We start from the raw sequence: 27304 nt of genomic DNA, 5'->3' as shown, positions 1-27304 counted from the left end.
CCCTATGGGAGAAAGGGGGGGATATTTTCTGCTTTTACAGATTGAAGGACATAACTCTCTACATGTCACTTTATAGCAAAGCTCAGTTAAGGGTCTGGACTCTTGACTCTGTTTTAAACTTCCATTGGAGACAAATCCCTATTTTTTTTTCCCCTTTTACTACTTAGTCTCTGTGATGACTCATTTTGGTTAACAAATCTGCCAGACAGAAGTCTGAACTGCTTTATCTTGAGCTCAGCAGCCAACTTGCTCTAGCAATAAGAAACCAGTTTTGTGCAGACTGTGTAGAAAGGGAGCATGATAACACACATCCATTAACAAATTATAGGATTGCACTCGTAATTCGAGGGTGAGCTGCTTTTATCTTTCATTTTGGAGGGGTTGACAGGGTAATTTAATGAATTAAACGTGCTAAATGTTGCTCATATTGTTTAACATGCTTCGTGACCCTTTAAAGGGCTGGGCATGGTATGTGTGGATAGCTCATTACGACCCAAGAACAATTTTGTCGTTGGTCTTTAATAGTTGACCCTAAATGTATGTATCTGCAGATATTTTGCCGAATGGGACACTGGGATAGCTCAGCAAGTTCTTTCCGATTCTCTTCAGCCTAAATACAGGTAATACTTGAGGCTAGAAAAAATTAGCTAATTAGATAATGCTGTGTGGACTGGTGCTTTAGGGTGGGGGCTGTTTTTTGTTTTATTGGGCAGGTGCTTGGGTATTGCTATGTGCTGTCTGTTTTCAGGCATCAATCCTGAAAGCTGATCAGATTCAAGAGGCAAACTTATATACTGAATCATATTGTGTTAACTATTTTAACTAATTTCTAATTTCAAGTGATATTCTTTTTTTATTTACCTTTCTTTTAATTCTTTTGTCTTTTCATAATGAAGGGAAGTCACTAGGAAGGAAATAAGGTATTTTTTTATTTCTCTTAGTTTTGTGAGACTCTACATGTAAATAAAGATCAAACTATACTGCAATTTGACAAATTATAAACCAAAAATTTTTGCAACAGCTTCAAAAGATCCATATTCCTTTCTCCAAATACTGCAGTGTTAGCCCAAATGAGCCAATAGCACAGCACTGGGTGTATCTTAGTATGATAATTTATAAAGAATAAAATCAGCCATGCTCAAGTTAGCTAAAACACTCTATTTTAGACCCATCTAGTAATAAATATTTGGTAATCTTTACTTTCTTGCAGAAAAAGATTAAGCCATGCAAACACAGTCAAAGCAGCTGTGACTCTGATGTGATAATCAAGAGTTCTTGATCAAGATTTTAAGTTACCTCAGCAGAAGAATCCTTCTATTTGTGTTCACTTTGGCTACCATGGCTAATGATTGGTCTAATTTGACTAGTCCAGTGTCCTTTCTTTTGAGAAATCAATAACAGGTGCCTTTAAGGGGCAAAAAGTTTGTATTGTGAACTGCTTTAGAGGAATTTAATTCCATAACTGGTACAGGAGGCAGAGAAGAAAGGTGCCTCAGAAGAAATTTTCTCTTCTATGCCTTGTGTTAGGTATCAGTATAGTAGGTCTATATCTGAATTCTGCCAAGTTTGTAATCTCCTCATTACTTTGTAGCTAGATTCCCTATGGTAATTCTGTGACAAAAAGCAGTTGGGGAGGGCTGGGGAGGATTTAAACCTGAGAGACTGAGCCTGAGAGTCAGTCTTCAGATTTATTTTTGTCTGCGATGGCACTGCCTTTACCATCTTCCTAAGTACCTCCAGTCTAGTCTTCCCTTATATATAGTGTAGCCCATGGCTGATTTTTATTAATAAATGCTTATGAACAGGGATTTCATGATTCTTAAACTGCATTATGGAAAACAGTCAAGAACTGTCATGCGTCTGCCTTTGCCCCTTCCTTTGCCCTGTGTTGGAGCTGTGGGGCAGGGTGTCCTGTTAGTGTTCTTCATTTACATGTGTGATTACCAAGGACTGCTTTGGAGTGCTGTGTATGAGCATGTGCAGTTTTTATCTCTTGAAATAGCATCCACTAGAAAATAGATGCTGCTAGAGATGCCTTTGGTTTTTTTCTAGTGTGATTGCTTAGCAGCAGTGTTGGTTTCTGAAGTGATAATGATCAATGTACTTCCTATTTCTGTTGAGCTGTATTACTTGCCTACATCCTAAATGTGCCATCTTACTATTCAACATTTGTGTGGTGTTTTGGGGGCTAAGGGGGCATGCTGGGTGTTTTTGTTTTGTTTTAATTGATGTTAGGCCACAGCCTACAAAAATGACAGATTTTGGAGAATGAGTATAGACTGGCATATTCTTATTCACTAAATCATTTGAGAGGCAAAAGTCTATCCTTACATATGCTGGATATTAGCATTCAGATGAGGGTATGTGTGAACCTCCTAGCATCTCTAATACCTAAAAATGACAGTATGTAAAATACAATGTTTGCATGAAATTCAGGAATTAGTGTAATATGTATTTACCATAACTCAAGTATGGTCCAAGAGTGATATGTTCATGCATAGCTGTCTGCTTTGGGGTCTTAAGCCTTCAATGTCTGCTTAGACCTTACTGAGGCAAAATTCCTGCAGAGTCCTCAAATTGTAGCTCGGCTCAGGGTCAGTTCCTGTCTGCTTTTAGGTGGTGGCAAATGCAGCCAGTGACTTGTGCTCAGTTTCTTCCATATGAGTAGCTGCCGTTAAACCCTGCTCAAAGGAATGCCATTTGATTGATAGCTGTATCACACAGCTCTTAACTTTCCTGTTCAAAAGTGTTTTCATTTATTTTAAAATTCTCTAATTCAGTTTTAAAAGAGGTACTTTCTGTGCCCTTGGAAAGCTCTGTGTTATTGTGCTAACTAGTATGAATTATCGCTCCTTGTGTTTTTGCTGTAGTTTGGCATCTAATTTGTTTGGATATGTAACATTTTTATTGGAGGAGTATTTTTTCATGTTTATGTCAAATGAATCGTGTCTCCAGTGGTGAATGTCATGTGCATCTTGGAGAGCACAAAAGGCTAAAATCCTCTTTGATCAGTTAAAAGAAACCTAATGTTTTTAAATGCTCTCTGTAACTCAGACCTAACTAAGGTGGATCATCACTGTGGTCAGTATAGGAAAATAATTGACTTTTATTGAGAGCTTTGTAGCCACATACGTTGTAAATGATGAGAAAAGTTCGTTAGGGATGCCACAAGGCAGGTAAGTTACCACTTTCAAGCCTTTCAGTAAGAAGCAGAGTCAAACGTCATTAGTCATGCCAATGGGGCAAAAAATGTAGTCTATGTCCATTTAACATTATAGTGTAAAACAAATGAAAATATTTATCAATTAGCAATGCATGGCAATATCTAGATGACTTTTTTTTCCTCATTTCCCTAGCCAATTCAGTAAAGCCGAATGGGAGAAGAAAAAGTTTGATAAGGCAATTGGGTAAGTTTAAAGTCATCTTTCTTTTTTAAGCTGCCAGAAACAGAACTATTATCAATAATGCTATATGTTTGAGGTGAGTGGAGGTGTTTCCTGGTTACGTTTTTAAGGAAATTTCAGTGTACGTACTTTAACACACACTGTCTCTGAAAATTAAGATGTGGCTAGGTTTATAGGAAAAATGTCATTTTAAGTAGTAATTAAGGGAGGGAAATCTTGTAGCAAGGAAAAGCTTTCTCTGTGTGCTGTAGATAGTGCAGTTATAAATGTTTAATTCTTCTTAATACATAATGTGATCAAGTCTTCACTTGTGACTGTCGAACAGGTTCTGATTTCCATTCAGATAAGTATAATAATAGAGAAGAAGTCCTAGTGAGTTTTTTGTTAAGGTATGGGTTTTGTAGAGCTGTATTATTCACGAGTGCAGAACTATGTTTGTCCTAACAAGTGTACTTGAGAAACTGTAATACAATATTTTAATGTCCATAGCAGGGTCTCTGAGATCTCATTGTTCTGTGAAACTTCCCATTAGGCATCATGCTGCTGGTAGCTTCTGGATTTTCTCGCTCCTGCAATATGCCAAAGGTGTTTTGGTTTGGGTTTTTCTTTTGTTTTTTGTTTTTTGTTTTTGTTTAAAAAGAATACTGCATAACTAAACATGTTTGCTTCTGTCTCTAAATGTCAGCATGGGACATGCATGTTTTCATGAGAAATGATCATTTCCAGAAAGTACTTTCCTTTTTCCCTCCTTGATCTCTTTATGCAACAGGCTCACAAATTAAGAAGTAATTTCCAAATTTTTTTATTCTGTTGTGCCTAAAAATATTTTCCTTGTTAATACACCCTCTTACCAGGACAGAGTTTTGCTCCATAAGTCTGTACTTATTTCTATTTCCAACATTCTTTGATGCATGTTCTTACCTGTTTTCTGGCTTCTATTGGAGGCAACTCAGCTGATTCGTCTCATACAACTGAAAAACCTGTGAAATGTCTTTTGTAGGTGAAATTCTTTGTAGGACTAACTGCCCAAACCTGATGTTCCTAACTATGGGTAATGAATTACAGTTGGACAGAGAAGTTAAAATAGCAAATAATTGGACATGCTGCAAAGAAAGCCATCATGGCTAGTACTAACCCTGGCTCAGAGCAAGTCCGGGAGCACGGAGACTCTTAACCTTGGTCATCTTCCACAGAAATGAGTCTGTGCTGCACCGCTGAAAATGTCTGACATGTCGAGGAAGCTCCTGTTTTCACTGTTATGCTTCACAAGCATAATACTGCCATTACAGTATACAAAGCAGGCAGAATAAATGTCTTGCCCTTTTTTTCCATCTCCTTGCTCACCTTCTCTTTGGAAGCTCATGAGAAGCAGGAGAGAATTAGTGCTCCTCAGTTGCGCCTGCAGTATTGTCAGAGTTTCTTCTACTGTGCTGAAAAAAAGTCAAGCTACCTGTAAATGTTGCCGGTCTTTTTTCTTACAGCTACTCTTTTGCTATTGTGGGCATTAACATCACAGACCTTACATACAATCTGCTTGTGAGCGGAGCTTTGAAGACTCATTTCTACAATGTCGCTCCAGAAGCACCAACGCTAGCACACTTCCAACAGACCTTCTGTAAGTTGGGGGCAGAGTGGGGAGGACTGTAGCTAGTTTGTGTTCCTACTAAGTTTTGAATCACCCATCCCTTTCTAAAACAAAACCAAGAATAGTGGCTAGGATCCAGTTAGAAAACTAGGATCCAGTTTTCTGTTGTGTATATCACCACCAAAACAAGGGGTGAAACAAAGAGGGGGGCAAACAGGTTGGCCCAAATCCAAGTGATGTTTCTATATACTTCAACAGGCTTTAAATAATAAGAAAATAGGTAATAATGGAAAATAAGATAAATAATAAGAGACTAAAGAGCTTCTAAATATTACCCTGTAAAGCCATCTATGGCTCAAGATACCTACATCTAGATTCAAGTGTCTCCCTGGCCCCTTCAGTAGATTCCTCCCCTCAGGATTAATGTTTTTTTTAGCCCCTATTGAGCATCCCCTTGCAGCACAGACCTGCTATGCATCCTCGCCAGAAGAGCACTGCAGCAGCAGCCGCACTGCAAGGGATCCACAGCACACGGCCTGCTGGCAGCTAGGATCTGATGGGAGAGTCCCCCTTCAGCCCCTGTAAAGTAGTAGATGTGCTCAGTGCTCCAGTGTTTCAGTGCAACTGGTGAATTGGAAATAAGACTTTTGCTTTTAATGGAAGTAGTAAATTCATCTTCAGAATATAAGAAACCTTAAGGAGAGGAAGGAGGGGAGGAGGGAGGTTAGAATAGGACCTGGCTAAAGGGCAAGCCTTTGTAACTTCTAGGTCAGTGGATAGTTAAAAAAAAAAATGCATTTTGGGTTGTTCTGGTTTTTATTTTTAAAGTTGTATTAATATTCTTTATTTTTAAAATGAGAACTTGTATTTACAATATTTTCTAGATGCTTGACTAGATAAATAGCAAATATTAGTATCCTGTGTATCTCGTATTAAATAATGCAAGCCTTTCAGAATGAAGTAGCCATTTAATAAGCCTCATTTACCCCAAATCTTCCATGGACAGTTTTCGTGCTCTAACAGGGCTCTGTCTCTTGTGATACCTGCCCTGGCTGAGAATGGCTGGTAGGAATCACAGAATCAGTAAGGTTGGAAGGGACCTCTAGAGGTCATCTAGTCCAAGCCCCCTCAGCTCAGCAGGGTCACCTAGGGCATGTCAGACAGGATTACAGCCAGGTGGGCCTTGAAGATCTCCACAGAAGGAGACTCCACAACCTCTCTGGGCAACCTGTGCCAGTGCTCCGTCAGTCTCACAGGGAAGAAATTCCCCCTCACGGTCAGGTGGAACTTCCTGTGCTTCAGTTTCTGCCCATTGCCTCTTGTCCTGTCACATGGGGCAACTGAAAAGAGTTTGTCCCCATTCCCTTGACACCCTCCCTTCAGGTACTTGTACACATTGACAAGATCCCCCCTCAGTCTTCTCTTCCCCAGGCTGAACAGGCCCAGTTTTCGCAGCCGTCCCTCACAGGGCAGATACTCCAGCCCTCTGATCATCCTCGTAGCCCTATGCTGGACTCTGCAGTAGCTCCATGTCTCTCTTGTAGTTGGGAGCCCACAACTGGACACAGGACTCCAGAGGAGGCCTCTGCAGGGCTGTGTAGAGAGTCAGGATCACCTCCTTCCACCTGCTGGCAACAGTCTTCCTAATGCACCCCAGGAGACCATTGGCCTTGGCCACAAGGGCACATTGCTGCCTTGTGGCCAGCTTGTCATCCACCAGCACTCCCAGGTTCTTCTCTGCAGAGCTGCTCTCCAGAAGGTCAGCCCCCAGCTTGTACTGGTGCATGGGGTTATTCCTCCCTAGGTGCAGGACTCTGCACTTGCCCTTGTTGAACCTCATGAGGTTCCTCTCTGCCCAGCTGTCCAGCCTGTTCAGATCTCTCTGAAACAGGGACTCTGAGTCCCTCTTTCAGAGGTCTCTCTGAAATTCAAGGCAGTTTAGCCATTAGGCTTCCCTCACCCCAACTGGGTCATAGATGAATCTATCTTTGTAGGTGGTTAGCTTGATTAAAATAAATAAGTATCCACTTAAGCATCCTAAGATCGTCTTTTCTTTGAGAGGGCCATTCTTTCTTTTGATTCACCAAATCCCTGGCCTGTTCCTATCCTCCTGAACGACCAGGTCTAGTAAGGCAGGTTTGACTCCCCTATCTTCATGTCATATCCTTGGTTCCTTGTTGGTTTTGCTTTTTTGTTTTTGTTTTGTTTTGTTTTGTTTTGTTTTTTTTGATTTTATTTTCCCAAGTTTAAAACCCCCCCATCACTGAGGCATAGGCTAGAGACATGTTTTAGTACCTTTACTGGATCTTTCTGCTAGCACTGAAGTCCCTGCCACAGGTGGTCCTGTTCTGCTGGCCAAGCCTCAGGCTGCCCCTGCACCAGTGTTCCCCACAAGGAGCAGTTTTCCCATCCCCACCACCTGTGGAGAGGATCTGCACTCCGCAGCTCTTCCCATGGCAGCCCATGTGTGTACAAGTTACAGCAGGATAAGACATGCATTGATCTCTACAGTAGTGGAGCAGTGAGATGCTGGATATTCCTACACAATCTTCCTGCTATTGTAGGAAAAATTTGAGGTTATTAATTGTGCCTTTTTGAAAGAAGGCACCAACAGACACTTACCCTTTCTGGAGCAAGGACGGATGCTCATTTCTAGAGAAATCTGTTTCAAAGTCTGCTCTTCTGTTCTCTCAGTTTCTCTCCACTTTTCTGCCTCAATTATCCCAGATTTCCCTTAATGTAACGTAGCTGAGGAAATACTGCGACACCATAAGGCTACGATAAATGCCTACAGGCTGTCTGACTGAACTGGAAGGTCAGTTGCATTGCCCAGTCAGCACCCTTCAGCACCCTTTCTCATGAAGATGCATGATGGATGCACTGCATAGGCCTCCTAAATGCTGATGCAGTATGTTTCACCTGCACACTTTTGCTCCCCTCAGCTGTAGAGACGGACACAAATCTACAAATTGAATTTGGCCCACTGTTCTTAAGCACTGTTGGTGCCTTCTGACGGTACAAGCAGGGTGCACTGAACTATGTAACTCCAGGGCTTGCTGAACACAACCACTGCTGAAGTATGGAAGATATCCCGCATAAATCTCCCAGACTTTTTTTTTTTTTTTTTTTTTTTTTTTTTTGGTGAAGATCAAAAAGTAGTGTTTTACGTGTTTATATAGTGACTTAAAAGGTGTTTTACTGAGCTGTTCTGTGAAACATCTCTGGGAATGAAATGGCCTCTGACTTTTTTGAAATATTTGGAAGAGACTTGAAGATATATTTCTAACTGTGATACAATAGAAGTAAATGGATAGAAGCAATTAATCCTGCTTCACAAGAAATGCTGTGTGCTTTCCAAAGTACAGAAGATTTGCTTGAACATTTTGCTGTTTTGAGACGGAAAATCAGGGTCTATAGACTGTCTGCTGTGAGAGTTAGGATGAAGAGGTTGTATCCAGTTTGCTGAAGCCCTAGTGACAGATACAACATTTTATTTTTTCAGTGGTTAGTGGTTCCTCTTCAGTGCATGGATGGCACAGAACAGAGGTGGGGTGGTAAGGGGCCTTAATCAAAGCAATCAATATTCAACCACTTCATGACTAAGTTTCTTCCTAATACAGGGGTATTCTACCAAAGTCAGGTGGCTCATCATATCAGCTTACTGATCTTTCTAGGATCATAGGCATAAATGTTAGTTTCCTGCGAATTCAGGGACACTCAACTAAAGTAAAACTCTGTGTGAGGAGGAAGTATTAATACAGGAAGATGTGGCATTGGTTTGTTACTTACCAATACGCTGTTTCTGTAGGGGAGTGTTATTCTGGGGCTGCACTATGTGAGGCAAAATGTGAGATAAAGGCTGTTTTGAAATCTCATCAGCAACACCTTTCCCTGCTTTTATACTCATTAGCTTAATGTGTAGCGCATGCATCGTTTAACCAAATAAAATCAACAGTTCAGCATCCAGATGTCAAGATAACTAGTGACTTCTTGTATTTTTTTGGGAGAAGTTCTGCTATTGTATTCACAACATCTTGGGTCTGCCAGTGAGTGAGCTTTCTGTAAAAGGCTTGTCTAAAATCTGCTGTTAAATATTCCAAAGTCCAGGAAGCCTTTCTCGGCATAAGAATAGATTTCCTGAAACGGAACTCCACCTGCTATCTGGTAACTGGGTGCTGGTAATGCCACTGCTATGGCAACAAACTCTTACCATTTATTTTAGTTTAAGGTAATTATGCAGTGTTGCAGCAGAGGTCCCAGAGGTGTGTTTAGTCTGATCCCTGTAGCTTCATTAAGTGTCAGATCTCAGGAACCAGCACTCTGTGTACATTGTAATCCTTAATTGCAGGTTTCTTTTTAACTCTGATGTAATATCCTTACATGCTGTATTTCTCTTTCTTGTAGGCTACTTAATGCATGAATTCCACAAGTTCTGGATTGAAGAGGACCCACTGGATATAATGGAGTTCAATCGCGTCAGAGAGAAATTTCACAAGCGAATCCTGAAACAACTCCAGAACCCAGAGATGGCTCTGTGCCCTCATTTTGCTGCATCAGAAAGCTTAATCAATATGTAGTTATTCACTTGATTTTTTTTCTTTTGAAAGCACTGTCTCACTCTTATTAGATCACTGTTTAGACCATCACTGACATACTGAATGACCATGGCGATTGTATGCATGTTTTCAGTGCAGTATTCATCTATTTTTGTCATATATACTAGATCCCCTTATGCTTCTCTTGTTGGGGACTTCTCATTTTAAATGAGTGCTCATATTGTGGCATTATGCAGTGTTACATTCTGAATTAATGTCCGGGTATCAGAGTTTTTTCTATTTTTTTAGACTTTCCTCATAATTCAACATTGAAAAATTGAATTGTATTTCTCTAGCTGTGTTTTTGTATATGTGGAATAATTAGCTGGATCTTGTATTGTGAAAGCTTTTTTAACTTGATATGTTTTAAGATAACTCCTGGCATTTCAAGCAAAGTATATATTTGGACATCATCTAGAAGATAATGTGTGTAATTACATTTGATGCAGACAAAGACAACACATTACGGTCTAATTTTGTCCATGCAGCCATATATGCTTAATGCAGAGTTGAGGCTCATGAGATACAAGCTTCAGTGAGAAGACTTTATGTAGAGTTACAGTCTGACTCCACAGCTGCATGAACACCAAATGATCTGTCAATACTAATACATTCAGTGAAGTGCAGACACTCACAGCTGGATACTGGCAGGGGCCAAAAATTCTATCAGACTGTAGTCACCAACACGACCAAGCACCGTCTCAATTCCTGCACATTCTTTTGGATATACAGGGGTTCATATTTTCTGTCACATACTGGAAGGAAGGCAGCATGATTTGATCACATTGTGCTTGGTGAATTCAGGGGAGCTTTTTTCTTTTCTTTTTTTTTTTTTTTTTTTTTTCCACGCAAATATTGAAATGCTGCTTTGGTTGTCAGCTCAGTTTCTAAGAACTGGGAAAAATAATTGATTGGAAGGTTTAGAGCAAAACTACCTGAATTTCCCAGATTACTTAAAGAAAGAAGGAAAGAAAGAAAAAGGCAACTGTCTTTTTTTTTTTTTTTAATATAACTGCAGAACTGTCTGACATTAAGATTGTGTAGTATATTGAACAGCACCTACCATGGCATTTCATACCCATGGTATTTTTTACCTTCTAAACAATCAATTTTAGTATTATGTTTGTGTAAATCACTTGCATATTGAGATTAAATTTTGAGTAGTGTCCAACTACTTGTGAATTATATGAATAAATTATATGTCATTCTAAACTGAAGCACTGTTTTTTTTTTTTTTTTTGAGATATGCAGTAATACAGATTAAAACTGACAAGCTTTAATGTGTCAAGTAAAAGGGGATGTAACAGACTTTTGGTGTTTCCATGGTCTGAAAACTGGTCTGAGCTTATTCCAAACTCCATTCAAGTGCTTTGAGAGTTTCGCCATGACTCATGCACTTTGGATGATTTTGCTTGTACTCTTTCTCCTTATAGCTTTGGCAGCAACTTAAAGTGATAGAATTTCTTGAAGAGAAATTTCTCTTTATGTCTTGGGGTTTTCATTTCACAGCTTCAAAAATGAGATGGAGCTCGCTTGCAGGGACTGGGGGAGGACTTCTATACAGTGCTAAACTACTCCTGAGTTAATCAGCAGAACTCTAGCATTGTTAAGATAACTGGTCTTCAGTGACTTTGGAAATACTAAATGTTACGTATTTTGCATGAAAATACAAGAAATAAATTGTATGTGCTTAACATTAGCATGGATATGGAAAACAGTTATTTATAATACATAAAGTATTAAGGACTTCTTTGCATTGATCTTGAAGCTTCTAAAATACATTTAAAGTAAAGGTTTTTATTGTTTCAAAGCCACAATCTCTTGCTGCCTTTCCATCCCCCACTATTTGACTTTAATTTTTTCTTCAGCTTTTTTAGGTTTCACTGTCCTTAAATCCTCAGGAGGATTGCACTGGTTTATTTTTAATACTCTGTATTGGAGTTAATGGGTGGGGGTGTTTCAGGTCCCCGTTACCTTTTTACTGGTGTGATCTTCTCAGTTGTTATGCCTTGTCTCAAGGTGTCAACTTCAAATAAAATCAGAAAATGGCATCTTGCTCTGTGTCAGATTGTATCATCATATAGCTGCTTTGGGTGATTGTTTTTACTGGCTTGCAGGGAGATGGAATTAATGAAACTAAAGACGCAACTTTCTTCTGCCTTGGAGACCCTTCATGCTGGGCCTAGAGATCTTATTTTACTGCCCACTCAAATTTTAGCTTGTGCCTGGCACATCCTTGCTCTTAAAATTCTTGTAATATGTGGGGCAAAATATGTCCCTATTACCCTCTCACAGCAGTACAGAGTCATTTTTATGTGTATCTGGCTTTGATGTTTACTTCTTCACTCTCTAGGTGGTGTTACCTCATACCATGATGAAAATCTAAACTTTGATTTAAAAAAGTGATAATTTATATTACCACTGGTATCTCCTCAAATTGTAACCTGTGAGAAACTGCATGCTGTTCTTCCCATGGAGGAGAAAATAGGAAAGCAGATCAGAAAATGAGTGAAATGGTTGTCTTAAAGAAAATGGAACCTGTGTTTATACTCACTGCAGAGGACAAGTTTGGTGTAACAGCAGAGAAGATTTAGGTTGAATATTTAATTTTGAAAGCTTTCCTGTAGCCTATTGCTGTGCTTCACCTGCAGCCTCCTGTTCTGGAGGCTTGTATGAAGCAGGCGACAGTGGTGCCAAGGGGAGATGTTATTCCTGCCCCTGCACGGCACAGGGAGTGGGGCTGCATCTCAAGAGCCCCAGCTGTGCTACAGTGAGTGCAGGTCAGCAGTTTCCTGCAGCAACATTGAAGGTGGCCTGGAAGATTGCCTAGGTTTTAGTCTATTATCATTATTAATAGAAGAGCAATCTTTAAAAGCGTTTGTACCTGCTGCTGTGTGGTCAGTGCTGTGTGGCACTGCTGGGTAATGATGGCTTAGTGGTGCTGGCTGAAGCATTGTGCTGCAAGTGGAGGATTTTCAACACATTCCCAGCTGAAATAAGTGCTGTTGAGTCAAGCAGGAGATATGAGAACAGAATACTAACTCTTGGGAGTAATGAATCCAGACCTGCTGCTTCTCAACCTAAGGATTAGTAGCAGCATAGTGTTTGTGTTGTTTTCCTTTATGCAGCTGATATAATTTCATTCTCAGTCCCGCCCTTTGGAGGTTATGGTTATCCTTCAGCACTTCCTTTGCTGACCCGTCTGTGTCGCAATGTGACTCTTGGCTTTGAGCTTTGCACAAGGACAGTTAGTTGACAGTGCAGAGTTACCCACTAGTGGGGGCTTGCAAATCGAAGGCATTCCTGCATGAACTCTAGAGGAAACCTCAGTCCACAACACTGCCACTCTGATGTATCCGACTCAGGGAAGAATTCGCTCCAGGCTGAAATAGAAAGCAGGTACAGTTTTATAGATGTTTAATTCAACATTTGGCATGGTTGTGGGGGAATATGGGGGCTCTGTATACATGTTCCTCTGTTCTCCGATTGGTCCTGACAAGCCTGACATTGTCAATATATTGCTGCTTCTGTCATCACAAGAAGATTCCTGTGAATGACTTTCGTAATCTGTGATTTTCAGGGAACAGACCTGTTTTCTTTGAATATGCCTAATCATCTTGATTTTCATCTCTCACTCCTCACTTGGAATTTGGTCAATGTGAACTGGAATTTTGTACTAATGAATCCTCTGGGCTATGCTGAGAAAAAAAATATGGATCTCCTCTGAACATTTGTGTTTGCAGCATGGTGCAGCTAAAAAACACATGAATTATTAAAATAGATGTTTTGCAGAAAACAATCCTGAAACAGATAAGGAAATGAATTATTCATTGTTTTTTGGTTCATTGTGATGCAAGTTTTCTGTAAGACTTGCCAAAGATTAGACAGGAGTCTTTCTGCAAGATCATTTAGAAATATAGTAGGACAGGCTTTGTGCGTTCCCTTGTGAACAGCACACATAGGAATCAGGTCATTATTCTAGTAAAGGACATGTTCTTCTCTATATAGAACTATAATTAGAAAAACAGATTTAGCTGTAAAACCTTCAAGCAAGAACTTGGTACAGCAGCTTGGATCTCAGTGAACTATGGAGGATGGCAGAGGGCCTGTTACTTGTGTTGCTGTGTTCCTAGGCCTGTACTGAAGGGCTATGAAAATGTGTGACTAAAAGATGGCCCGAAGAGATCACAGTCTTAAACAAAGAGGTGAGCAAGACAGAGCAGCATGGAGAAAGCGATAGGACAACACCTATCATCTCAGCAAAGCAAAGTAGAAACTGGAGAAAAGGATGCAAGGAAGCTTGCTTTATGTTCATGGACAGTTTTTCTCAATTGCAAGGACAGCTAAGGGCAGCACACGGAGATGACTGTGAAAAAATCAAACCAATGGACAGCAGAACATGGTACTGTGGGCATACGGGAAAGGGAATAGACATGTTCATGGTGGAGAGAATTTGGCTGGGAAGGTCCTTGACAGAAAAAGTCTGAAGTGAGAAAGCGCATGCTGAGGGAGGGGTCTTTGGAGAGTCTGGGCTAATGAACACGGGCTACTCTGATTAACCCAGAGAGCTCGGCAATGTGGAAGGGTCCTGAATGGATCTGAGCATAGTTACATGGCCTGTTCCAGAGCCTGAGGAGATGAGGACAAGCTGGGGGCAAGTTTTACCTCTGCAAATGGATAGGAGAGGTGGTGCTTATTAAAAGAGATGAGTCAGGAAGTGCCAACAATACTTATCACAGCCTAGATATAAAGACCTGAAGAGAAGTTAAGGACAGAGGTGGTCATGGTCTGAAAATGGCTTTGGAGTGTTCTCCACAGCTAGAAAGAGCTCTGTAGCTACATCAGGCTATGATATGGATATTAAGATAAAACTCTGGAACAGATAGAGCTCTGTGACTCAGAGCGGGAGCTTATCCATGGACAAAATGTTGAAGGAAAAAAATAAAATGACCAGTGACAGAGGCCCATGGACAAGATCCTCCACAGTGCTTGTGGCAGGAGTGATCAGAAAAGTGCGGAGCAGAATGGGACAGTCTCAGAAGCTAAAGGGAGACCAAATCTAAGAAATAGCCATGGTCACATTTGTCAAAGGCAACTGAGATGTGTGCTACCTATTCTCCTCTTACAGACTCTGTTTCTGATGCCTCACCTAGTGATGCATTTCTGAAAAGTGGTAGAAGTATTATTTAAATCAGCGTGAAATTTGTTTCTCTTCCTATTCTTACAAGTGTCACTGGCTTTAAGGAGTAAAATATGTACGTTTTAGAGCCGATTAGCTTCTTTACTGAAAAAAAATTCCTCTCACCCTCTGTCTTCTTTCACCTCCTACCAAATGTGATCCATGGTCAAAACTCAATTGAATAGAGTCAAATTGCAGCTGCATGTGTGCAGTAAGAGGCACCTGTACAGAACAACAGCAGCAGAAGAGGGAAATACAAGTCTACAGATGGAGCAGAAACAGGAAACTGGGGAGAAAAGATCATGGAAGACCAATGGAGAGATGGAAGTGAAGGAAGATGGTTTAGCTACGTAGACCCTGTAGAAAGACAATAGCCAATGGACAGACATGAAGGGGCAGAGCTGTAAAAGGCAGAGTTAGGGAACGGGTGGGAACAAATGGGAAGGGTTAACTGAAGGCACAACAGCTATCACAAAACAAAATGATGTGAGCTCGTGGGAGCTACACAAGGGAATATGTTGGAAAAGGGAGTCCAAAAGCAGAGGAGGAAGAGAGATGAAAATGACATTGCAAGCAACTGCAGACTAAAGGTGAAATAGAGGGCTGTACTCTAGCTGTGTGTTAGGCTGGTTGAGAAATTAGTAAATGATCAATAACATAAAAACTGGTTCAGTAAAGCAATTTGTGCAGACAGTGAGACAAGAGACCTTTAACACCAGGGAAATGGATAAGTGGGGTGATTTGCTAGGAGGCACTGATGCAAGAAGCTGAGCTGGAGATGGCATTGCTCATGAGCTAGAGGTGGCATTTCAATGGGAGCAGATTCTTTTCAATTCATCTAGCAAAGCACTTGCATGGTGCTCATCTCACTACAGGCCAATCAGCAGCAAGTACACAGGAAAAACAGGACCAAAATCCTCAAAAGCAGTAAATCAGCTCAGCCCTTTAACTTTTGTCACCTCCACTTGTCAAACCAAGGCATCCTTTCGGCAAGACTGTTTAAATAAGTAAGCACTTACGACAGCACACGAGCACTCTCTGCTTGCCCAAAGCTGAGTTTCAGCTTTACTGATTGTAAAATTTCTTTCCTGGGAATCAGTCAGGCTTTTGGATACCAATCCAGGTCAATAGGAATGGTATGTGCTCTACACCTCCTGACATAAGCTTTTCAACCTGATCTAACCTGCAAAACCAGTCTACTTGCCAGGGTGAAGCTACCTCTGCAGCTTGACGTGCAGGCTGCAGGGAATGCCAAGGGGCAGGAGGCAGAAGGCTGTAACATCCATGAAGATTTATCTTGCTGCCTGTCTTTGCTGAGGATATCTGTGATTCTGTTTTGCTTTTGGATGGCTTCACATACCCCTTTTAACAGATGCAGCTAAGCCATGATCTGCCTCTTCACTTTCTCCTTTTTTTTCCATTCACATTGGTTTTGTTTGTTTTAATTTAAGCCAACAGGAGTACACTTTGCTTTGAGTTTCTGTCTCTGCCCTCACCACCCCTTCAGCTTCTCCTCCTGTCACCCTTTGTCTCACACACTTGGCAGAGAGGTACTTTGCAGAGGCTGTCCACGTCAACTCTCGCTAGCTCTGTGGCCCAAAAATGATGGGAAAAGGACTGTGAGAACAGAGGGCTGAACAAGTGCCAGGTGATCTGGAAATTCTCTCTCCCTATCCTGCACTGACTGAGCTTGCAGGGTGGCATTAGGGGTAGAATTGCTCTTAGCTTGGCCCTCTCAAGGCAGCTGCCATCTCCTGCCTTCTCCCTGTCTTGAAGGCTGTGGGGGAAGGGATAAGAGCATATGACTGCACTGGGAACACAACTTCTCCAGCTCAGCTGTTCACTTGTTGCATGGATTTGTTCTGCCCCTAAAGCACCCTCACACTCCCAGCAGCTGTCCCAAACAAGACTCAGCTCCTTTTGACTCACTGATAGAAGGATATTTATTTTGTTGTTGTTGTTGCTCTTTTTTTTTTTTTTTTTTTTTTTTTTTTTTTTTTTTGTCTGTGCCTGAGACAGCCCTCAGCTACTGTAAATCAGGCCCGGCTGCTGTGAAGCAAATTCTGGCCACGTCTGGACAGGAGATGAATGCAGCAACAGTAAAGAACACTGGAGCCCCAGCAATAAGTTATAATATCAGCATGGTGCTCTCCTTTCATTTTCTGTATGAAAAGGCAGGTCTGAGGGAGCTCTGAATATCTACTGAGTGGGTCAGAATGTCTCCCTTGATCAGTGTATGACTGTCCTTCTGTTAAGAGCTAGACTAAGCATTCATATCTTGAGAGACTATTTGAAAAGCCAGTCAGTGAGTCTGGTATCATGCAGAAATACCACTGCTGTTAGAGTACTAAAGTCAGTTCTAATGCCATAGAGATCCAAAAACTACACGAGCTTCTACAGTGCATTTGAAAATCTGCAGTAGTTCAAGTAACTTTAGAGGTGTCTGAACTGCAAGTAGTAAAGAGAGACTCTAGTACTTCCATGTTTTATTTTATATTCTTAATTTTCACCTGTATATACAAATTAAATATTGCTGTCTAGTAACACTGTCTCTGGCAATTCTCTTGAATTTATTATAGATGTCCATAATCTCTGTCTACAAGTTTTATGCACTATGATAATTAACTTAAATGCACCCGTTCTTTTCTATTATTTTCAGGTACAACAATGACAGCCCATAGACATTTGAATGATGGGAGCTAGAGACTTCCCTCCTCTGAGGGAGAGAATTACCTTTGGGATAGAGCACTGTGGGAGGAAGTGCAGCCTATACCATTTGGGCTAGGTCACCTGTGATGCTACTGAAAATGTAATCAATGCTATACACTAATATCAAATATCTACACTTTTCAGAGGAAACTAAGTATATACTAGAAATTTGTGTAAGAACATGTGCCTCTCAGAAAATAAAAGGGGTGTATGAAATACCCACTGGCAGTTGGAAATGGTGAGGGTGATGCATTTCCTGCATATTGGAGTCTGGCCTGTGCCTGACTTGTATTTGGCCAGGGATTAATTCCATGATTCTTCAGCTCCCTACTTATAAAAACAAATCAGTTATAGTAAATTTTTAATTGAATTATCTGTAGCAAACACTGCAAAGGAAAAAAAAAAGAATCAATATTTTAAAGAGAGAAAGTTTTTGTTAAAAAGCCTTCATGAAATAAATGTATCTCAGCATGCTGTTGTTACATGCCTTATTCCCAGTAGCTGTGTTTCAGCCAGGACAAGGAAAGCTTTGCATATCACAAATAGTTCAGTTTTGCACAATCCTAATAGATGGACAAAAAAAATGACTAAAACATTTGAGGAAAATGAGGAGTGAGGAAGAACAAGTCTAGCTTTAAATATCTTGGAACCAAGGAGAGACTTGAATTTCCAGTCCCTTCTTCCCAGCTTTAGCCATGAGAAAGCTGTTTCCAAAAAAATGGAGTTTTGAGAGTCAAACATCCTGTTTTATAGTTGATGACAAAAACTCTTGGGTAGGACCTCACCATCTTGACTCTTGTCTACTATAACTGTTACTTCTCTGATATATTTACATTACAAGTTTACATTATTCAGCATACATAGAAAACTTAGAAGTCATTGTCTTGTGTTGTTTAAAGCTATTATAGCACCCTTCTGCAATACTTTAAATCGCTCCATTAAGCAATATCTAAGTGTAGACAGTCAGTTCCTCCAGGCAGAGGGATATCAGCTTTCCCTGTTTTCTCCCCAGTACATCCCTCAGTTTCTAAAAACAGTAAGTTAACCATGATGCCAGCACCTTCTTTAGATTTTGTCTTCTCACCTTTTTTTCTGCATCCATCTATCTCTTTTACATGGTTTCTCACCTGCTTAAGCTGAAGTCTCACTGCTTTTTTAAATTTTTCTTCTAGTAAAGCCCCCCAACCTAATCTTTGCCATTGATGTCTGATTGCATGTTGAGTTTGAATTTTTATGGGAGAAAAAACACAAAAGCCATTCTCAAAGGCACAAGCACTGGTAATTTTAAGAACAGCATTATATTCATTTTGTCCATTGACTCACCTGAGTTATAACCAAGGAGCCCTCTGAATTAAAAGCAGGAGCGCTCAGATGTAGAGCTAGAACATGAAAGGTTTTTGCCCGATCCGCTCAGTGCTTAAGTCCGCAAGCACCTCCACACCTTCTCCCTCCCGGTGCCGCTGCAGATCGTGGACAGCACCCGGCGGAGCGGCCGCTCCAGCACCGCGGAAAGAGCCCGGCGGAGCGGCCGCTCCAGCACCGCGGACAGCGCCCGTTGGAGCGGCCGCTTCAGCACCGCGGACAGCGCCCGGCGGAGCGGCCGCTTCAGCACCGCGGACAGCGCCCGGTGGAGCGGGCAGCTCCACGCAGCGCCGACCTGGGCCGGGCCGGGCCAGGCAGCAGTCTCGAGTGCCTGGACCCAACGTTCAGTCCGGCTGGGACCACTGGGCCTGTAAGGAAAAAGACAGCAATATATAATAGCTCTTTTTTCTGGGAACTACAACGGATTTTAGCCCCTTGCTGGCAGCTGATTGTTGGAACAGCAAAAGTGAGGACACTTCTTCACTGTCTTCAAGAAAATTTTATTTATCAAATTAAGTTAATTATAGTTGGATTTCTGGTGGAAACCAGAATATGGCAATCATGCTGAGGCTATTCCCCTTTTCCATGTTGGGGAACTCTGCTCTCTGTCTCATAAATGATAGATAAAAACTATTAAGAAAAGTGCCAATTAGCCTATTTGCATACTCACTGTTAGCTCATATAAACACATCATAGTAGTTTTATTTTACCAGTCTTATCCATTGCAAAATATCCCCCTCTCCAGTGAGCCAACTAGGGGTGTGTTTGACCTCTTCAGCACCTATAAGAAGGCTAGTGCCTGCTGCTTGATGTGGTAGCAGCTCCCCAAGGGATAACATCCCTCTCCAAAGTAGGACAGTTCTGTTAAAGCTATTTCTAATGGATGTTTGGCCAGCTCATTTTTAAAAACCTCTAGCAGCATCTCTTGATGTATGGAGTCCAACAACATCTCTCAAAAATATAGTAATATAGTAAAATACTTGACTATGTCCTCTAGGATAGACTGTAAGAAAAATTCCTGAAATCCCCTTTGCTACCACTGAAACTCAGTCCTTTGTGTTCATGGAAAACAGTTTATTGCCTTCTTCTTTACTGTTACTGTATATTGTTGAAGGTGTTATATCTCTTAACAATCTTCTTTTCTCTTGCTTAAATGTAGTCCCTTCAGTAACGTCCCTTGTTATGCTTTTCGAGATGTGTAGGAAGGATCACTAAAACTATCCCTGTGTCAATGTTCCAGGTGCTGTATATTGGAATATATCATCAGTTCCTGGTTTACAGAGTGGCAGATTGTCCTTGATGTGAAGAGATTTATGAGGTACCCACAAACAACCTCCTCTTTTCCAGACACATTTCCCACAATTTTGCACCCTCCCTAATTTCCAAAATGGTTTTCATTATGTCTCAGCCTGTTCTTGGCATCAATTCAATTAGGGACGGAGGAAATAGTGGGTGCCTAAGGAAAAAGTATATGGACAGTCATCAGGGCTCTGAGAGCACCACCAGCCCTCCTTATCTCTGACTATGCCCCAGACCTCTCCTCCCACCCAGGGCCAGGCCCCCATCTAAGCCCAAGTTGGGGCTGTCAGTCCCTGCCCCACATTGTCACAGCTTTGCCAGGCTCCAGCCCCACCACAGGTCTGCTCCTGCCCAGCCACAGGCCCACTGCCCCCGACTCTGACCCTGACATGTGGATGACCACCCAGCTCAACCTCAGTCCATCTATCCTGATGCCTGATGCCTGGACTGGGGCTACCGGCAGTGCCCTGCTCCATTCCAGACAGTGAGACAGGCCCTGGTGGTGACATGGAGCCCTGCTGTCACCAGCAGCCAGCAGCAATACTCTGGGAGCTGGTGGTCAGCACAGCACTGTGTTACTGAGTAGACCAAGCAACAATAATTCTTAAGCACATCTTCGCAATTCTGTGCATATCTGTGACTTAGGTTTCCTCTGGAGCCAACAAGTCTATCTTTATATTTAACAAGTCTTAATGGGCTTTTCCTCCAGAGATTTATCTAAATGTTTTTACACATATTTGTACTGCTTTTTCTGATAACATCTTGTAGTTGTGAGTTTTAAAGTTTAGATTTGTACTGTTAAACACCTTTCTTTGATTTATATATCCCTATTTTACTTGCTCTTTATTTGATGTACTAAGAAAATCTGAATAGTCACTCCATATATTCCTTATTTGTCACTACTCATACCCTTTCTTCAGTTATCTTTTTTTTTCCCAAGGAAAGGAGACTTGGTCTGCTTAATATTGTCTCACACAGAAGTTTTTGCAAAATGTTTTATCACCTTTGTTGGGCTTCTCGGCACTGTTTTTTATTCTGTTATATCAATTTTGAAGGAAGAAGGGATAACAGAATGTCATATTCATAGAATCATAGAATCATAGAATCAGTAAGGTTGGAAGGGACCTCTGGAGATCATCTAGTCCAACCTCCCTGCTCAGCAGGGTTACCTACAGCATGGTAGACAGGGTTGCATCCAGGCGGGCCTTGAAGATCTCCAGAGAAGGAGACTCCACAACCTCTCTGGGCCATGCTGGCTACTCCTGATCACCTTCTTCTCCTTCATATGTCTGGAGATGACATCCAGAATGAGCTGTTCCATCACCTTTCCAAGGGTGGAGGTGAGGCTGACCAGCCTAGAGTTGCCTGGGTCCTCCTTCTTGCCCTTCTTGAAGACTGGAGTGACACTGGCTTTCTTCCAGTCCTCAGGCACCTCTCCAGTTCTCCAGGACCTTTCAAAGATGATGGAGAGCGGCCTGGCAACAACATCCGCCAGCTACCTCAGTACCCGTGGGTGCATCCCATCCGGGCCCATGGATCTGTGGATGTCTAGCCTGCCCAGAAGGTCTCTAATTCTTTCCTCCTCAACCAAAGGAAAGTCTTCCTTTCTCCAGACTTTCTCCCTTGCCTCCAGGCTCTGGGATTCCTGAGGGCTGCCCTTAGCAGTGAGACTGAAGCAAAGAAGGCGTTCAGTAATTCTGCCTTCTCCGTATCCTTTGTCACCAGGGCCACCGCCCCATTCAGAAGCGGGCCCACATTTTCCTGAGTCCTCCTCTTGCTGCTGATGTATTTGAAGAAGCCCTTCCTGTTGTCCTTGACATCCCTTGCAAGACTCAATTCCAGCTGGGCCTTAGCCTTCCTCGCAGCATCTCTACATACTCTGACTGCATTCCTACAGTTCTCCCAAGTAGCCTGTCCCCTCTTCCTCAGTCTCTGTACTTTCTTCTTCTGTCTGAATTTGGCCAAGAGCTCCTTGCTCACCCATGCAGGTCTCCTGCCCCTTTTGCTCCACTTCTTACTCATAGGGATGCACCACTCTTGAGCTCGGAGGAAGTGATGTTTGAATACTAGCCAGCTCTCCTGGACTCCCGTTCCTTCTAGGGCCTTAACCCATGGGATTCCTCCAATTAGGTCTCTGAAGAGCCCAAAGTCCGCTCTCCTGAAGTCCAGGGTTGCAATCCTGCTTGTTACCTTAGTTCTTTCATGCAGGATCCTGAACTCCGCCATCTCCTGGTCACTGCAGCCAAGGCTGCCCCCAACCTTCACATCTCTAACCAGCTCCTCTCTGTTGGTAAGGACAAGGTCCAGCAGGACACCCTTCCTCGTAGGCTCCTCCACCATTTGCAACAAGAAGTTATCATCAAAGCATTGCAGGAGCCTCCTGGACTGTTTGTGCCTTGCTATGTAGTCCCTCCAGCAGCTGTCAGGGTGGTTGGAGTCCCCCATGGGTCTGTGATCGTGAGACTACCTCCAGCTGTCTGTAGAAGGCCTCATCAACTTCCTCTTCCTGGCCAGGTGGTCTGTAGTAGACATCCACAATGGTGTCCCCCATGTTAGCCTGCCCTTTGATCCCATAAGCTCTCAACTGCCTCCTCCTCCTCCCTGCCTAGGCAGAGCTCAATGCATTCCAGTTGCTCTCTCACATAAAGAGCAATTCCACCACCTCACCTTCCTGGCCTGTTTCTGCTAAAAAGCACATATCCATCCATGACAGCATTCCAGTCATGGGAGCTATCCCACGTCTCCATGACTGCAATGAGATCATGGCCCTGTGACCGCACACGGATCTCCAGCTCCTCCTGTTTGTTCCCCATGCTGCGTGCATTGGTGTACAGGCATTTCAAAGAGGTGGTCATGCCTGCAGGTTTCCCAGGAAGGGTGTATGGGGGTCACCCATAGCCATGTCCCAAACGCACATCCCCAGCTGCATGCACCTGTTGGAGGCCCCCAACCCAACTTGTGTTTTGGTGTCTACCCTGTCTGTATGACACCCCTCCTCCCCCCTCCTACCTAGTTTAAAGCCCTCTTTACTAGGCTGGGCAACATGTTTACAAAGGCAAATGTGCCCCACTTGGTGAGGTGAATCCCATCTCTCCCCACCAGTTGTTGGTCTTCAAACAATGTTCTATGGTCATAGAATCCAAAACCGTGATGCCAACACCAATGGCGTAGCCAGTTTTTGATTTGAGAAATCTTCCTATTCCTCCTCCCATGCCTCCCCCTAATCGGCAGGACCAATGAGAAGACCATCTGGGCTCCCAGACCCTTGACCAGCATGCCCAAGGCCTTGAAGTCTTCCCTGATTGTCTCTAGTTTGTTCTCTGTATCGTTAGCACCCACGTGAAAGAGCAGCAGAGGGTAGCAGTCTGATGAGCATACAATCCTTGCTAGACTTTCAGTCACATCTCGTATCCTTGCCCCCAGCAGGCAGCAAACCTCTCTAGAGGACAGGTCAGGTCGGCAGATAGGCACCTCTGTCCCCCCCAGCATAGAATCACCCACTACCACCACTTGTCGCCTCTTCCGAGTGGTCACGCAAGGCACGGGGGTCAGGCTGCTCAGTTGCTTCCCTTGAGGCTAGGTCTGGCTTCTCCTCATCCCGGAGCGCACTAAACCTGTTCTTCAACTGCAGCTCCAGGTCTACAGGAGGATTAGGGGCCTTTCTTCTTTTTGCTCAAGAATCAGCTAGCTTCCAGCCTTCTTTGACAGTGCTGTGCTGTACTACTCCACTCTTCACAGTCCTCCAGCAACCCCCCTGCTGCAGAGGACTGGGACTCCAGGAGCAGCACAGTCTCTGAGGATGCCCTGTCTCCTGCTCACTTTCCCGCATGTTTCATGATCTACAGACTTCATCCTGCAACTCCCTGACTTGATGACATGAATCCTCAACAGCAGCACACCTCTTGCAGGAGAGTGGACCATCAGTCCAGGCCTTCTGGAGAGGCTCCAAGCACTCCCTGCAGCCTGGGACCTGTAAGGCAGCATCTGCTGCAAGAGGTCTGTCTGGGTTGACACTTCCGACACAGCTGATACAGCAGTTCCCACAGCCACTGGCAAATAAGCTTTTCGGTGAGTTACAACCATATTAGCAAGAGTGGGCAATACTGGCACCGGAAGATGTCCTCTTGCACCTAACTGCGCTCCTGCTGCACAAACTGCTGCACGAACTGCTGTGTCTGTTGGCTGCCTCTAGGAGCTGTGCTCCAGGCCTGGCTCTTAAATAGACCTCTTTCTACTACCAACCCACAGGGTACTTGATCCACCCTAAACAAGAGTTACCTGTGTCAAAAGCCCCAGCTCCCTCTATTCAGGGGCAACAGGAGACTGGGAGACTGCTCGTTAGCAGCAGCTACACACAGCTAGAGTGGGGGATAATTGCTGGGGCTTCTTCCAGGAGAGCCTAAGGCTACCTGCAGCTGCTCCCCTTACCTGTTAGCAGAGTCACACTCTAGTCCCCACGTCCCACAAGCGTCAGCAGACTACAATGTCCACCACGGGCCCCAGAAGTTCAAGGCAGAGCCGAGACAGCGCTGCACGAACTGCTGCGGCTGTTGGCTGCATATTCAAGATGTAGGCACTATGCATTCTTTTCTGTAGAGAGACAAAATGTTTTCTGTTTTGTTTTCTATTCCTTTGCTAATATTTCCAAGATTAAGCATGGTTTTGATGGGTTCAATGATTTTTAGATCTTTTTCCTGTGTTCCAGTACATGATGTCCTCATCATTTTGTATATTGAAGGGCTTTTTCTCCTTACCTGAATGTCATCAACCATTTTATCATTCTGACATTCGTTACTGAGACAACATTCTGCAACTCTTCATATATGACATTTACACCACGAGCAACTTCTGCAAGTGTCCTGTTTAACTTTTTTTCTTGTAAATATGTTAACCAATGCCGAGTCTCATAGAACAACTTCTAATTATAATTTCACTGTTCATTGCCACCTTCTTTTTATCTTTCAGCCAGTTAAAGGGAGAACTTCTCTTTCTATCCCATGACAGTTTGGGTTTTGACAAGCACACTTTTACTGGCATGTTCACTGGTTCTTTCAAAGAGTTAATGGATTTAGGAAGTATGATTTCCATCTGCAAAAGCATTGCTGTTTTTTCCACATATGTGCCATCGAATTCTATCATACATACATATATATACACATACATATGAATATATGAAAAAATATATATATATATGAATATATATATATATATATATATATATATATATATATATATATTCCAATATGGAGATGAAACTCCCTGGTCTGTAACTCCCTAGATGTCCTCTGCAACCCTCTTAAATATTAATATCACATCTGCAACCTTCTCTGGTACCATGTCTGATATAAGCAATCAGTTACACTCCACTGTAACTACCTAAGCAAATTCATATCTGAATTCCTTTAAAATTACTGGGTGAACATCATCTGGTCCTGGTGATATGCTGCTGTTCCTTCTACTGGTCCTGTTCCAATTTTTGGTCCTGCAGTTCAGGCCATTTCTCCAACTCATCACTTGCAGTTAAATTCTAGTGTGGAAACCCTCTTAATCTGTTCCACTGTGAGCACTGCTGAAATAATTAATATATCTTTCTTGTACCAAACTTACCTTCCCTGAGCACTTCTGCTCTACAACTATCAACTGCAGATTCTACAGTCTCTGGGGCAGGTTTCCTACTCTGATATTTTTTATAATTAACATTTGATGCATCTGGACTGTTGTTACTCAACCTTTTTCCCTGCTGTATGATTTTGCATTTACTTGTCTGAGTTCTTTCCTGCTTCCCCCATTTGGATGCAGCTTCTATGTTCTGAATGTCAGTGCTATTTCCTGTACTCTGCTGATTCTCCTTCTGACTTTCCCATCCTCATAAGGATGTTTCAGTCAAGCACAGTGTGGTCACTATCACACCGTCATATTTCAAAGGCAACATTTTGATCCTGGCCCTGTGTGTTTTTCACGACTGCATTCTTTCTGTGACATATGACCGCTCAAGAAAAAATAATTTATGATGGCAAGAAATGCAGCCTGTATCAGAGCCCAGTGTGACATTTACCTACATGAAGAAGGCAAATGAGGTTCACTGTGGCTGCTGAAATTTTTGTCTTACAGCCTTTCTGCTGTCCTTTAGCATGTCACATTCTGGTTGACAATTTTGCCCTGATATTACCGTTATCCTATTTATATTTCAAATGTCAGGCTAGAGATATACTGTAATACATGCTGGAATAGTTAGTTTACTTATCAAAAGCTTTCTTTAATGTATGTTGCTACTTCCTTATTGATATCATCTTCTTTGTCCTTCTGAAATTATTTGCACTGGACTATCACAGTGTCCTACTAGTTATCTTCCAATCACCAAGTTTCTGATAGGCTTGTTCTCATTAAAAACATATATTCCAATCTGCCCAGCTTCATTTTGTTGGTAGTGATTCCACAAAAATCTTGTTCGCCTTTGGGTTTGGTCTGATTCTGTGTCTGGTTAAATGGACCTTTATTTGTTAAAATTGCCATTTATTTTTGTTTTCCATATGAGTTTCATTAACTTTCCTTTAACTGTCCTTTACCACAGGATACGCTATTATACGACTTCACGTCTAGACAATGATCCCTATAGCTTTGGGGCTGCTTTTTTATACAGACAAGCTTTCCCCCAGCCTGTGAGTGAGTCTTCAGTACTCTAGGGAGTACAGCCTCAGCAGGGAAGGAGCCAAAATTCACAACCAAGCAGGTGAAGAGGACTTCAACTGTATGAGAGCAAAAGGACTAAAATTACCTCTAGCGTATCTCTTTCAAGTGCTACTGAAACAGACTTTCATATGAGCAGATCAGAGCTAGGGAAACACAAAGGGGCTGATCCCTATCTGACATAAACAGGCCTAGTTTCCACTGAAATCCATTGAAGTTATGGCCTTCTGCTTGCAGAAACAGATCTTTCTTATCTTGCTTGAAAGGCTCAGGTCGTCCTACTGAAACTGACAGTCACTAGTGAAACTGCACTGTAAGTATTTAAAAAAATTATATCCCTGCTTTCAGAGGACAAGAAGCTGAACAACAAAATGGTTAAATACTGCAGGGAAAAGAGGTACATGCAAAATCCATCCTACACTGCTTATTGCTCAGTATATTTCAAGTTTTTGTTAAAGAATTAGGTCACTCCTGCCAGATATTT

At 42.3% G+C, this 27304-nt stretch overlaps 1 protein-coding gene across 1 annotated transcript in view; it reads left to right on the top strand.

Moving 5' to 3' along the window:
* ELMOD1 (ELMO domain containing 1) overlaps window positions 1-10648 on the top strand; it is a 41973-nt gene extending 31325 nt beyond the window's left edge. The window contains exons 8-11 of the mRNA XM_062577481.1: window positions 552-620; window positions 3357-3407; window positions 4886-5019; window positions 9394-10648. Of these exons, the coding sequence (XP_062433465.1) occupies window positions 552-620; window positions 3357-3407; window positions 4886-5019; window positions 9394-9566 (427 nt within the window). The 3' untranslated portion in view covers window positions 9567-10648. The remainder of the gene's footprint in view (window positions 1-551; window positions 621-3356; window positions 3408-4885; window positions 5020-9393) is intronic.
* Window positions 10649-27304: the final 16656 nt, after the last annotated feature.

This window comes from Rhea pennata, chromosome 1, assembly GCF_028389875.1.
Source record: "Rhea pennata isolate bPtePen1 chromosome 1, bPtePen1.pri, whole genome shotgun sequence".
NCBI classification, from domain to species: Eukaryota; Metazoa; Chordata; class Aves; order Rheiformes; family Rheidae; genus Rhea; species Rhea pennata.
Note: the sequence above shows the minus strand (reverse complement) of the source record. Positions and strands in the feature narration are given on the sequence as shown.